Source organism: Halichoeres trimaculatus, unplaced genomic scaffold, assembly GCF_033239565.1.
Source record: "Halichoeres trimaculatus isolate MK-OKI-2021-1 unplaced genomic scaffold, fHalTri1.1 fHalTri1_scaffold_9, whole genome shotgun sequence".
Classification (NCBI taxonomy): domain Eukaryota; kingdom Metazoa; phylum Chordata; class Actinopteri; order Labriformes; family Labridae; genus Halichoeres; species Halichoeres trimaculatus.
This window is the reverse complement of record NW_027437188.1, coordinates 27,153,058-27,167,180: the sequence shown is the minus strand read 5'-3', so window position 1 is coordinate 27,167,180 and position 14,123 is coordinate 27,153,058. Positions and strand designations below refer to the sequence as shown.

General features: G+C 39.5%; 1 protein-coding gene across 4 annotated transcripts in view; it reads right to left on the bottom strand.

Moving 5' to 3' along the window:
• The window catches only part of hnf1ba (HNF1 homeobox Ba), a 39,842-nt gene that overhangs the window by 11,061 nt on the left and 14,658 nt on the right, over positions 1-14,123 (bottom strand). For 2 of the 4 annotated variants that reach the window (XM_074678849.1, XM_074678846.1), the window contains exons 2-8: positions 12,497-12,626; positions 9,944-10,024; positions 6,282-6,391; positions 4,843-5,246; positions 2,760-2,959; positions 2,232-2,499; positions 1,927-2,150 (exon numbers count right to left, since the gene is read on the bottom strand). In XM_074678849.1, coding sequence (XP_074534950.1) covers positions 1,927-2,150; positions 2,232-2,499; positions 2,760-2,959; positions 4,843-5,225 — 1,075 coding nt within the window. In that variant the 5' untranslated portion in view covers positions 5,226-5,246; positions 6,282-6,391; positions 9,944-10,024; positions 12,497-12,626. The remainder of the gene's footprint in view (positions 1-1,926; positions 2,151-2,231; positions 2,500-2,759; positions 2,960-4,842; positions 5,247-6,281; positions 6,392-9,943; positions 10,025-12,496; positions 12,627-14,123) is intronic. The other 2 variants (XM_074678845.1, XM_074678847.1) reach the window with 2 other exon arrangements.

Below are 14,123 nucleotides of genomic sequence, written 5' to 3'. Positions count from 1 at the left end.
TGCTTTGACTTTGGGATTGGGGTTGCAGTTTCTCATGGTACATGCCAGGATAAAATTAGACTTTAATACAAACATTAATATTTAAATAAATGTCAGTGCATTCCACTTTCACTGTCAGCCTCTGTTAAATATGAGCTCTTCAAGTAAAATGCCATCAAAGAGATGGATTACTCGTGCTCTGATGAGGTTATTAAAGGATGAACAGTAGGTAAATATTGTATAGGAAAACATAGGTGCATGCTTGCATACACCTGCCACCAGACTTTGTAATCTTCCTGACATCAGTTTCATTTCAGAAAGTTAAAAAAAAGGGTCACCACCCAAACTGCAGTCACACTGTTTGACTGTCTATCCATTTGTGACCGGCTGGCCAACGAACCAAGGCAGAATCAATAAAAACTCCCAAAGTAAGAAGAGTTTCTTTGATCTGACCCTGCACTGACCCTTTCTCGTAGGACTGAAGGTGCGGTGGCGGCTTAAGAAAGAGGAGGGGGGTGACTCGCTTTCTCTATAGGCGAAGAAGGGGTCATCAGTCCTGTCTGGCCAGAAAAGAGCCAATACTTCAGCGGACAGCTCCTGCTGCTCCAAGTCTGCACCCAGCCACAGCAACTATACTGGTGCCCATAAAGTTGCCGGGGGAGGCTTTAAACTCAGCTCTCCTCAAGGCCCAGCAGAGATAAATGAACCTAGGTTACAGTCACTGCAGTCTTCTAATACACCACAGACAATAGAGCCTCCTGCTGAGGAGGAGTATAGAGAAGAGAAGTCAGAGCAGCGCCTTATCAAAGGCCTAGGAGATGTAGTAGCAAAGGATTTTAATTGTCCATTAAGCATGCATAATACAGGCCGTGCCCTAGCAACGCAATGAGCCACCCTGCTGGGATACTATTGTCAGACTGGGGGCTGACACTGAAAAACAGCTGATGCTGTCGGCAGGATGCCAGCAGGACACCTTGTAAGCAGCCAGCTGAAGGAGGGGGCGGCAGCAGCGACCCTTTCCTTCTGCAACCTTATCGCTGACCTCTCTAGATTTGCAACCTAAGGTCAATGCCTGGTCAGGTGTTCTGAGCAACAACAAAAAAAAAAGAGCAAACAGGCAATCCACAAGTTGGACCAGTTTATCCAAAGGTAAAAGAGCAAGCCAACGCAAACAGTTTGTTTTCCCTTCAAAGCTCGCCTCGTGTCCGAACACGAGGGGACAACAATAGGCTCTCAGATCATGGTTTTATGGTGGGTGAGTGATGGTGTGGTGGAGGATAATGCTCTATGAGGCCTATCAGCTTTGTTTTTACGTCGTATATACCAGATAGACTCAGTCAATACTAATTACCCCAAATGCAAACATCAGGTCAGGGTGAAATGGTCAGAGCAATAGCAGAGCATTTCCTTGTTTTGGCAACTCCCCGAGCAGAGTCATTAGCAACCTGTGAGGGACGAGGAAATGTGGAAATGACGGCGTTATGCGAGCTAATCTGGATGAGTCTGTGCTCCCCCCCTGACCCTGGCCCGACCCTGGCCTGTCACAGGATTGCTGCCCTTTGTGTCATGCTTCTCCATGCTGACTTTGGAGTGGAGATTGCAGGTACAATGTGGATTGTTCTCAGTGTGTTTTCAGAGATCAGAATAACAATGGCATTTGCTCAGCTCACTCACTCACACTCATTGATCACTTGTCCCGTCTTTCTCTGCCTCTCTGATCACATCAGCTGTGTTTCTATAACTTGCTCTGACAGGATTTTCACTCAAGTGGGACAAAAAATGAAATGCTAGCATCTGAAATTTAGAGGCTATCAGTTTGTATCTTCTGCGTGACCCCAGCACGTCTTATATCCCTACTCTAAGCAGCTTGAAGAGAAAGAAAGCTATTGTTTTTACTGCTTCACAAAATGTCATCAAGTTGCATTATGAGTGTGTTTTGCAGCTTACTTGGAGGTGAAGCGCTGGTCTGAGGATGATGTGGTGAGCTGTGTGACAGCAGGGGGTTGAGGCTGTGAGGCGGCACAGAAATGGCGTCCATAGCGAGCTTCTGCCTGAAGGCTTCCTCTTTACGACGGTTAGCAAACCAGTTATAGACTCGCACTTCAGTGACCAGATTAGAGCCAAGGCCCTGAGCTTTGGAGGGGGAGACCCCTCTCTGGAGACACTCAGCTCTGCAAGGGAGAAACAGGGAAAAATTGAGTTTTTGGCAACTTTCCTCTCAGAAGTAAAAGGAAGGGAGAGTGATCGTCTACCTGTTGCATTCCTCCACCAAGGCTTCCCGCTCCTCCTTGCTGGGGTTCTTCTGACGCTCATAAGCCTGGTACAGGATTTGCTGAGATGCAGGCCCCCATTTGAAACGGTTACGTCTCATTTTCTTGCTGGAGGGTTCGCTGCCGACCTCGTCACCAGCCTGACCCATGCCCTGACCGGACGGGTTGAACTCTGGGAAGAAAAATACCGGATCCTGATTGCCTTTGTCTGACATAATGCTGACAGAACCTTGAGGTGCCTGGTTGAACTCTGCAAAATAAAAAGAGGTACATTCAATAAAAAGAAACACAGACACCAGAAACATGTTTGTATTTGTTTCATTAATCAATCTATTTCTTTTTTTCGTTATATATGCATTAAAGCAACTTAGGATGCATTAAAATGTCATTGTCACAAAAATCCAACTAGACATCTCTACAAGGTTTAAAACCCAAATAATGCAACATGCTGCTGCCAACAACACACCACAGGCCGAGGCCAAGCTGTGAGAAACTCAAATATTAACTTACGTCGAAGAATTTCCCGCTGTTTCCTGACATACCAGGTGTAGAGAGCCGCTCGCTTCTGTGTTTTCATGGGCGTGCCTTTGTTGAGGTGCTGCGAGAGGTGAGACTGGTTCAGCCCCGTGACGTCCACCACCTCCCTTTGGGGGATGTTGTGCTGTTGCATGTAACCTTTGATCATGCGGGCAGCACGCCATGGATCCTCTCTGGGTTCAGATGAAACACAGGAGCAGAAAGCACCAATCATTTCACTGCTGAGCTACGAGCAAGTTTAACAGGGAAGTAGTACAGAGAAAAAAGCAACCTTTACTCACATTTTACAGCAGAAATAAAAGTTTTTGCTTTAAGTCATGCAATAAAACCAAAATAAATACTTGTGAGAAAGCTCCAAAAGATTTTCTTTTGTACATTTAATGTTGAAAGTGTTTTTGAGAATACCCATAATTCATATAAAAATACTGTTAAACCTTCATTAACTTTTTCTATCTCCATTGTTCTGCAAGGCCTCAAGTTTAAAGCAGCTGTGCTGATTCAAGTCCCCTTACAGACAACCCTTTATCCTGGTTGCCCGTTCAATAGGCTGTAAATATTTTCAAAGGTTAGTTCAAGTGGATTCAGGCCTGTTGAGAAACTTGGACTTAGTATTCATAGTTTTAACACATGATTTTAGCCTGGAAAACTATAAATTTAAAGTAGAAATATACAACAGATAACTTAATGAACCATTAAACCATGTTAAAAAAAACTTATTATAAATAACTCTAGTGAATTAGAGATTATAACACTTTTTTGCAAGGATAAAAAAAATATATAATAATTTTCATTAAGTTACATGTGCTAAATACACTACAGTACAACTTAAAATGTTTATCATAAATAGATAAATTAACAAACAAATAAAAATAATAATACTAAAGTATTTGACTGCATTAATTAAAAATGTTATTTGAGGTCAGTAAAGACATAAGTGTCTGAATGATCAAGCTCAATGTAATTATTGTTAAAAGTAGTGACTAGCGTCCTCCTCTAGTGTAAAAAAAAATGCAGTTTTATTCACGTACACTCTGACTAAATTAAAAAGTTAAGCTTTAAAAACTTTCACGGGCTTACCTGTGGAGCCACCGCTCTCATTATCAATCGTTATTATTTCTCCGCGTTGTGAAAATGTAGTCGGCGGAAAAACGGAGCCTACAGCCTCAGAACATAGGCCCAGACACAGTGACATCGGTAATTATAGCAAATCTCTACACGTCTGTTTGTTTTGGAGAATGTGGAGGCCTGCATCTCAGTCTGCGGGTTAAGTGGGAGATGTTAGTTTATAACTTTGACAATGAATAACCAGATCTCCATTCACTCTAATCACACGCCACTGTGTATCTTTCAGTTGATGATTTATAGAATAAAATTAATAATAACTTAACTACACGTGGGTAAGTTTTGATTTTTTCCGGTCCTGTTAAATCCTCAAATATTAGTTTTACAGTACACTGAATGATCCGAGTGCAGACTGCCCGTTATGATTACAGCGATAATGTGCATTTAAGGTGATAATGGATTAACTGACACTTAAAAATAGGCAAAATTAACACCACATTTTATCAACATAAATTAAATGAAATTTTTTAAAAAGACTGAATTTGGTCCCAGTTTTCTAGGACTTTCTTATAACATTTTGTCCTAACAAGGTTTTGCTCTGTTCACTTTCTCCTCATGTAGCCTTTATCGGATTTTATCGTGGTGGAGGTGGAGTAAAGTTAATAATAAATAGATCTCAGTTCAGCTGATATTTTGCAAGTAAGGTAAAGAAATAATAATCCATGTAGATAATTAGTAACCAGAATGTGAAAACCGAGCCGTGGCGGGTTATTTTAAAATTGTAAACAAAGACGAAAGTGCTTTTTCAAACTTTCAAGACTAATTTTAAAAGTTTGAGGAGGCCAAAATTTGAAACGGTGAATCATTTAGTTTGTTAATAGCCATGTGTTAGCGCAACTTTTCGCTATATTATGACATCATTTTTGATTTCTTCATTGACTTTCTGTAATTTTTAAACTTTAATACAAAAGGAAAAAAAGTTAAATTTACTTACGTCAACATGCGGTCCACCTCCGCCCTCTGTTCGGCGGCCTCCTCGGTGTTTAGTGACTGGAGCTCCTTCAGTATCGGCGGCGTATCGTAGTCGTCCCCGTCCTCGGAGCCCTCGTCCCCGGATAGCTTGCCCTTGCTGTGTCCGTTGGTGAGCGTGTGGAAGACGGGCTTGGAGTCAGCGGAGTCCGCTCCGTTCATCTTCCCGCTCTGAGGCGGAGCGGGCGACAGGGGCAGACTCTCCAGTTTAACTCCAAATCCCGGCGGGCTCGGGTCCATGTCGTCCAGGGCTTGGATCAGAACATCTTTGGTTACTCCTGAGTCCAGCAGTGCGCTGAGAAGCTCCTGCTGCAGGGATGTCAGCTTGGATACCATTTTAGAGAACATTAAAAACCCAACATAGGCCTACTGGGAAAGGTGTGGGAGAATAGAGGGAGGGGATGAGAATAAAAAAAGTAAAAAATAAAGTTCCTGTCTCCTTCCTTGCTCATGTGTTTCTGCTGCTGACACCTGCTCCGTGAGGCTACTTCCCTTCCCTTTAGACGGGGAGGATGGAGCTACTTTGCCATGATGCTTTGTGAGTGCAGGGGATATAAAACATGATAATGAGTGGGCTGGCTGCCTTATGTAAATCCGCAGAATAAGGCCCTGCTCTGGGCCCAGAGAGAGATGTGTTTACACTGCTGCACTGCTGCTTTTATTGGCTCCCCTTATCAGCTAAACTTTCATGGACTTTGGACTCTGTTGCCATAAAAACTTTCAAGAAAGGCGAACAGCACATATTCACATCGCTGGATCTGAAGTGGATATCATAATACACGTAGAAGTTAGTCAGATTGTACAAAAAGCACTTTGACTTTTTGATGACTTAATTCACGGTATTGTTCAGTGTGCCTATGTATGAGTTTCTGTCAAAGGGACCGACGAGTTGGTGTTAATGAGGTGTTTGTCCTCATTAATACAGCTGTTTGTGTCCTTAAATGAAACTAAATAATCCCATTAGTCCCAGGGAAAAAGTGTCGTCTTAAAAGGCAACAGGAGGTTCAGGTTTTAAGATTCTGCCTGAAGTTTTTCTTTTTTTAAACTTCCTCTGAGAGTAAAGCCTAATCAGAAATCCAATTGGTTCATAAAATCCTCTTTAGAGCCCCTTCCACTGAATAACCTGGAAGCTATATTAAATTTTTATTTGATGCTTGTTTTACATGGTTTAAAGTGAAAATATCCTATATTTCTTGTATGTGCCACAAATAAATAAAGACTTGTGACCTCAAATGCCAACGCATTTCAGGCTGTGACCCATTAAAGACTCATAAATAACACTAGTTTGCTATTACAATTTATCAAATGTGAACACAACAGTTCCTATTGTGTTTACGCTTACACCATTGTTCCCCTGCATGTAGAATGAGTCTGTAAATAGAGCAGTAATAAAGTTGAATTTACCTGTTTATTCTCTTCAAACAGGGACATTGGTCGAGTAGAGGTTAGGAGGATGAACCCTCAGAGGATGCAGGTGCAGTGCGACGCTGAAGATGGGCTTAATGTCAGCAAGCCTGAAAGAAAACACACAAAGAGGTATCAAGTTTTCTCGACTTCGTTTCACAGTCGATATTTAAACGAAGATTTATTTTTTCTTCTTGAATTCACCTTAACGTTGTAGAGAAACCTTGAACTTAAGACGATAAAATCTGAAATTTTGCTGTGTCATGACCAAGACTATCTACCGACTGTTAAGTCTTACAGCGTTCATTGCCTCGTTGAAAAACACCCAAATATATTAGAGGAAAACAAATATATGTTGTAAAACTAGATTTTTAAAAGCTATAACAGAGTGAATGTTCCTTAAGACAACAAGAGAAAATATTTAATCAATTAAATATTGTCAAAAATGAGTTTGTCTGGAGCTCCGAGTTAGCCTAAATGTGACTGTTGTCTTTAAATTATGGTTTGTCTTGGGATGAAATGCTATGCTTTCTCAACGAATGGTCTCCTTGAATTCAAATGGTGTCATATAAAAGGATCCAAACATTAGGATATCTCAATATCACATAAAAATGTATTTCTTTTTTATTATAACAAGTTATCATAGTAGTATTGTATGTAAGTTTACTATGCTGCTAAACTTAGTCTTCTACTTGAATTTAAATATTACATCAAATTCTTTTTAATTCCACATTTTATGAGTTCTTACATCATATTCATCTGATATTCATCTGTTGCCTATTAAATGTTATTTCTTGAGGCTTTAATAAACCCAGAATCTACTGTAAACAAACCCACTCAGGGCACAGAAGCCACCGTGTGAATGTGTATGATGGTTTACAACAATAACTTGGCCAATTATTGGTCAGATGTGTAATCTGTCAGTGTAGTATCAATGTGGTTGATCATTAGTAATACGCAGGGTTACCCTAAACTTATTAGCACGAGACTCAACATGACACAGCAAGACTGTAACATTACCTGTGTTATAAGTGTAAGTTCAACCTCTCATGAAATGTTCCTAAAAGAAACTTTTGTACCATTGTAACAGCTGAAGTGTCCCAGTTACAGAAAAGGAAAAGATAAAAGGCCATAAAGTTTAGTTGTCATCACCTGTCCTCTCTAGAGTGCAGAAGACAGTGTCTGTGGAGGACTGTTAATAATTTCATTTGACATATTTCTTATTAAATGTATTGTCCCTAAAGAACTCACAGATATTAGTATTAACTTAAATTCTGCAAACATGTCTCTAACATCCTCCATTTGTTGAATTGTTAACACCTTTTTTGCACTTCGCTCAGGTGTGCGATGCCAAATGCTGTGCAATGTGTGCAGACGTAATAACCCAAAGGAAGCAGATAAGTGTGCGTCTGTCTGCGGATCTGTCATCTCTACTGACAGATTAATGACTTCAAGTGCCAATTTTTAAGGCCCTGAGACGCTGATTGATTTTCTTAATAGCAGATGAAAATGCTGTCCAACACCTAATCTTAAACACAAAGCCAAAGAGGAGCAACGGGATGGATATGGATTCAAAATTCTATTAAAAGAAAAATAGTCTGATGTGTAACTGAAGTCACAATTAAATAATGCGTCAAAATGTGATGGAAAACTGGTAAATTCAAGCCAAGAAAAAGTCATAAGAAAAATATACACAAAAAAGTGCAACATCCCAAGTCCGCACATTTCACATGTCTCCACTTAAAATCTGTCAACCATTAACAACAAATAATAACAAACAGCAAAAACAGTTGATCCAGTACACAGACCATGAGGATGGTTGTGAAAGCGGCCTGTGCAGTGGAGCGCAGCAAGGAACACGCACTACCCATTACGCTGTCACACACAGTGGTGACACACATGTTGAGCAACCATAGAGAAGGACCATCCTGATCCTACCTGTTACTGTTTCTACCAGTCTGTCTACCTGTAGTTACACCTGGAGACAACCAGCACTGTGAAAGCTGGGGAACCAACTCATTTTTCTAACAGTTTGAACAGTTTGCTGTTTTTAACAGTCCTGCCTCTTCATTCTACTTGTGAACCACTTTCAAAAATGAACATCTTTAAAACCTTTCAAATGTGTTGTATAAGATGTTCGTTTAATACCTTAAAAAATGGAATTCGAAGAGACAAGAAACATGATGAATACAAAGCATGGCAAACTAGACTCTTGATGCCATTTTTAAGGATATTTTCCCTTATTAATGAGGAAAGAAATGTTTTATTATTAAGTAAATCAACCTACTGAAGGTTTTTTTTGTCAAGACTCTCTAATTTAATGGACCAAATGCCCAGGTAATTGGGTGGTAGGTGATGTGGGTCTTGGTGAATTGGTTGTGGGCAAGTCATTTAGTTCAGTACAGACCTTGAGCTGAGCTCAACCACTATATAACCACTATACTGGTAACTGAGCTACACATCTGCGTAGATACTGCACATTTCTGAACACATAGTTCTTCACACAGAAATCCTCCAAGACAGTCTGTGTTAGTGCGATCTATATTACAGATTACACCAAAATACCAACAGCTGACCAAAGCAAAGAAGACCATTAATGACAGAATTTTATATTTCTGTAGTTATTTCTGATACCTGTTGCTGCTGCAGAGTGGTAGGTGTTAGGTAGTTGATTGGTAGTTTTGTTCTTCACTGCGCCTTTACCTGCTTAAAAACAACAAATACCAAACACTGGCTACGTTGCCTTGTCTGTCCAAATGCATCCTCAACAGAGGCTGAAAAAGCATTCTTGACTCACATCCTTTAACATGATGAACTCAAAAATAACATGGAAGGCCATCATGTGTCTGAAAAAGCAAGGTTCTGTCACAAAGCTGTCTAAAATGTGAAGGTCAAAGGTCAAACAGGTTGGAAATACAGAAAGAAAATTCCTCTACCATATACACTTAATTTTTACTGTTTAGTATTGGTTTTAATACATCTAATACATCCAACACATCTGCTTTTTTCCTGGTTATAATGACATTGTTGTAATGTATTTCAATATAGCTTCATCAAATTTGCATTTAATATCCCTTACTATGCAAACGACACTATGCAGACTGTGTTTGGTTCACCACAAGGTCTGCATAGTTGATCCTACATTTTCAATTCTTTGCCATCAACATGAAAAGATGCTGTTTGTTCAGAAGTTTCGTTGTGCTCAATAAATGAGGTTGAAGTGTAATGTACCATCCATGTGTAGTCAGACATTAATATCTGGAAGTTCTCAAATTATAAGGCATTTACAAAGATAAAGCAGTTATAAGTTTTGATATCAACATCTAGCTTATTTTACACAAGTAGTTTTTTATTCACATGGGTACAACAATGCTCCAAAGCTGGATCGAGCCAGCGCCAGCCTGTTTTCTGGGTCATTTTCATACTTCAAAGTCAGGGACACTTGGTGAGTACTCAAGTGTTGTCTCAGGGTGTGCTTGGCTGCTTTTTGGTGTCTTCACTAACCTCTCATGACCTCTCGCTCCTCACCCCACAGCTTACTCGGTGCACAGGACCGGAACATTTGGAAAGGGTGAAATAAAAAGGGCAAGGGCTACTCGATGTGTGCGTGAGATTCAGGAGAAAGAATCATGTCCTGTTCCACTGAGTGAGCTGGACCTTACCCCCGTCCTGAACTCGCCAACCGCTCAGCTCCTCTCTTGAATGACATGAGATGACCGTGGTTAAACCTTGTTGATATCTGTCTGAATGAAGAGGCAAATATGTGGAATTACTTCAATTTTGAGTCACTTGAGATGATTAATAACGTTTTCATGTGGGTTTGCTTGGCATGCAATGGTAGGGTTAGTCTATCGTTAGTGTTGCTTGGCCTAGAAACTGGAAACTGAAAAACATCTCAGATTTCAGCTTCTAAAGAGGAACAAAAAAGAAACTTAGCACACCAGGCATATTGCTATTTGATTGAAAAAAGAATCTGTCATATTTTAAGTGTCAACTATCTCTTGAATTTTGTAAAACAAGTAAAACAATATGCTAATGCAACAATCTACAGGCCAGTCCTAAAGAATTATCTCAATTAAGGAACACAAAGTTAGAGATAATCAGCAAATGCTAATAGTATCTACAAATTGTTAACGGATCATTGATCCTTGCACCCAACACATGCAAACACAAGCTTTTACTCGCTTATGCTACTTAAGCTAACGACGGATAACATGCTATTAAAAAAATTAAGAGATGCTGAGAGGAAAATATACAAATCTAAAAGGTAATCATACCTGCCACATTTTCTCTTCGTTTCCAGTTTTTGGCCTTAGCTACTCTAACTAGCAGCTGTTTTCAGCCTCATTTAGACAAACATTTAGACATGATAGTGGCTCATATTTCACAATTTAATAGACATCAAAAGATGATAATGTATAAAAATTACTAAATTCTTTTTTAATATCTACTATAAACATCAGGTGGTCCACATACACCAATGTAATGCTATATCAAAAGTCATGCTAGCTGTTGCTAGCTACCATCTTATTTCCAAAAGGGTCAGGCCTTTCCTTGTCATTTTTCATCGACGAAGTTAACAGCATCAAAAGGGGGCAAAACAATGATTAAAACTGGAGTAAACTTAAAAACTTCATTTGAAATGGAGTAGCTGTTAGCAAGAAGTTAGCAGTGTGTCCCTCAACTTAAAGTGCATAAAGTAACTAGATGTCACGACCGAGGGACATTAAAAACTTAAATACATTAAGCAGAATTGTTAGATTGTCTTTAGCTTATTCGGTTGGTGTTTTTTTTTCTATTATCAGATTAATTCTTGCAAAATGCCAAAAGGTGAGGCTAGCTTTTAATGGTTCTTTTGGCCAACAACAATTCATTCACTTTCTATTTAGAACTTATCAAAAGTCACAAATTGTCTAGTGAAGAAATTTTAATCCATTTTTATTTAAGGATACATAGCTTTGCTAACTTGTGGGTTTGTTTTCTAAAATAGTTAGCACAGTATTACTCCATGGGACCAGGAACTTTTTGATAATCTTGAACAACTCTGCAGGAAATAAAAGAGTCTTGAATCTAAATATCTCATTTAGAGTTCAGCTCTCCCTACAAAACTTCATTAATCATGCAAATCCTCTGGCTGTTTTATGATAATCACTTTTTTTCTGTTCCGTTCCATGAGGTTATCTGTTATAAATCCATCAGTGATCAGATATTTCCTCAATCCCTTTGATTGCATCACAGTTTGTCTTTAAGGGACGGAGCTGTGGCTTTGATCTCTATCAGTGTAATAAGATTTCATCAACACGCCCATGAATCACAGGAAGATGGCTGATTTGCAGCACATAGAAAAGAGGATGACGAAGAGGGGGAATGTTTCTGTTTGCAGTTGACTGATACAAGCCAGGATAAGGAAGAGGAAAGTGATGGAAGACTCTGGCATCCATCCACTCCTCCCAATTCATAAACATGGCTGGCAGGTGATCCTGCACTGGAGGAGCTGTGGAGACCTAAGGCTACACGTTTGTGTGTCACAGAGACGGTGTATGCTCTGTCAACACACATGTAGTAGGGCGTGTGAGTGTGTGTAAAAGTGTTTCTGTGACCAAAGACTTAAAAGTCTCTTGGCTATGTTTGCTCTTTTTGCACAAGGTGTGTGTGTGTAGTCAGGGATCAAGCTTTTCCTCTTTTCTTTTGTCAAATCAAGTCTGATCAGAACAGCTTTGAGATTTGGCTATAAGTCACACAACAGCAAATTGGTTTCTTTGTCAGGCTTGTTTGATTATGCCTTAACATTTTCTCTTGTGTGTAGTATTTTTGTATTTTCTTTTAATGCCAGAGAAGCTTAAAGAAAGACCAAACTGAAAAAAAATGATTTGAGGTTTGCCTTCTGGTGTAGATCAAGTTTATCACAAAGTCACAGAAGTTCAGACATGTCAGAAAATGTACTGATGCTGGGATTTGCTCTTCAGAGCAGCACGACCCCTTACATCATACACCCCTATCAAGCAATCTGACACTCCCACACTTGTACAGTAACTGAGTTAAGCTGCTCTCTGACACAGGTGGTTTATCTTGTCAAATACTATCTTTTTTTTTACTCATATTACCAAACAAATAAAGAGAGGAAGATATTTGAGTGGGGATATTTAAGTATCTGGCAATCTAAAGTCCTGGGTTTGGATCACTGCATGAACCTGAGTGGAGCAGATGATGATCACCTCCTCCTCCCAGCTGCTGCAGCTCCTCTTCTCCTGCACGCTGGGGTCAATATTGACTCAGGGATCGAATCTGCCGCCACTTAATCAAGGTGCAGAGACAGGGGACAGACCTGCATCTCTATGGCATCAGCTGAAATCAGAGAAGAAGAAAGGGCTCATAGGAAAAATCATAAATCAGACTAAAATAATTAGATTAAATTTAAAAAAGATGCACAATTAGGAATTTGTTTACGAGAAGATGAACCACAGCAACATTTCTAAACATGAAGTATCTTTTAGCACCCGATTAGTTTGCTGGTTTGGCTTGGTGGAGCTGCAGTCGTCGCAGAGGTCACAGGTTCAACTCCCAGTGTGTATGTCTGCACCACAGACTGTCTTCACCAGCTTTCAACACCCCAAGTCTGGACACAAGTCTATTTTTGTACATTTTATTAACATTTTGGATTCAAGGGTTGTATTGATGTATAGCAAAAGTTTTATGTCAAAAACTACTTGGCAGCATGTACAAATGTAACAGTAGGATCTGGCAGACTTGGTATGGTAGGTCACAAAGGGTTGGAAAGAAAAAAAAACGAATATAACTTCTAAATGAATAACTAAATAAATCTAAAAAAAAAAAAAAAAGATAGTTTTTCCACTAGTGGTGCAAAAAAAAACAACAACAACAACAAAACAGCTCCTTCTTTACAATAATCAAGAACTGTAATGTGGAAGATTTCCCTGTACTTGTTAAACCTGGCATTATTACTAATAAGACTCATACATCCAAAATTAGACTCATTTTCTTCTTTATCTTTCTTAAGGTGGTCAAGCTTAACCACCTTAAGAAAGATTTGGATGTATTTTTAAAACACTTTTCTCATCTTCTTGTACAGGCAAATAGGTTAACATCTGCTTCACAGTCAAGCATATCAACTCAAGGAAAAGGTAAATGGGCCAAAAAAGCACGCACAGGCACAGCGATGCATGAAAAGGAAACTGCAGTCCAGCAAAAGAACAAACAAGACCATCTTTCTGAAAGGCTAATTTCTTTTTTCCCCCTATTATTTTATCAAGTTTTAGTGTGAAATCATTCAATCAGGGCTTTCCAGCATCCTCCTCCTGTAAGCAAAAACACAAAACAATTGTACTTGAGAATAAAAGTATGAAGGTGTTCTTATTAGTCCTTCAGGTATCTATTAATGACTGTTACACTGATGAACTCTGGGAGATTTGCATGATTCTTACATACGAATCGCTATCCTTCAGTTCCATACCAGTGCTTCAGTTTGCATAGCTCTGTGCTGAAGGCATTGAGACGGAGGACTCCTTTTGAATGTGGGTAAAAAGTGTGGGATGTGAAGCTGTACCTTGTGATTCTCTGGTGAACTCACTACTGACACCTAGTGAGCAAAAACAGGATCAGCTTTAAATATACAGATGACAAACAAAAATCTCATGCATGCACCTGCAAAACTGTTTTCTTGTTTTTGTGTTGTTCTTGTTTGGCAGCTTTATTGTATTTGCCTAAAAACAAACAGCTTATAATGTTCAAACACACACATCTACACACATCTACACACAATCACCTCTGACCCTATTGTGAGCAGACAAACTGTGCCAGTTCCATGGAAGGTGTGTCACCGGG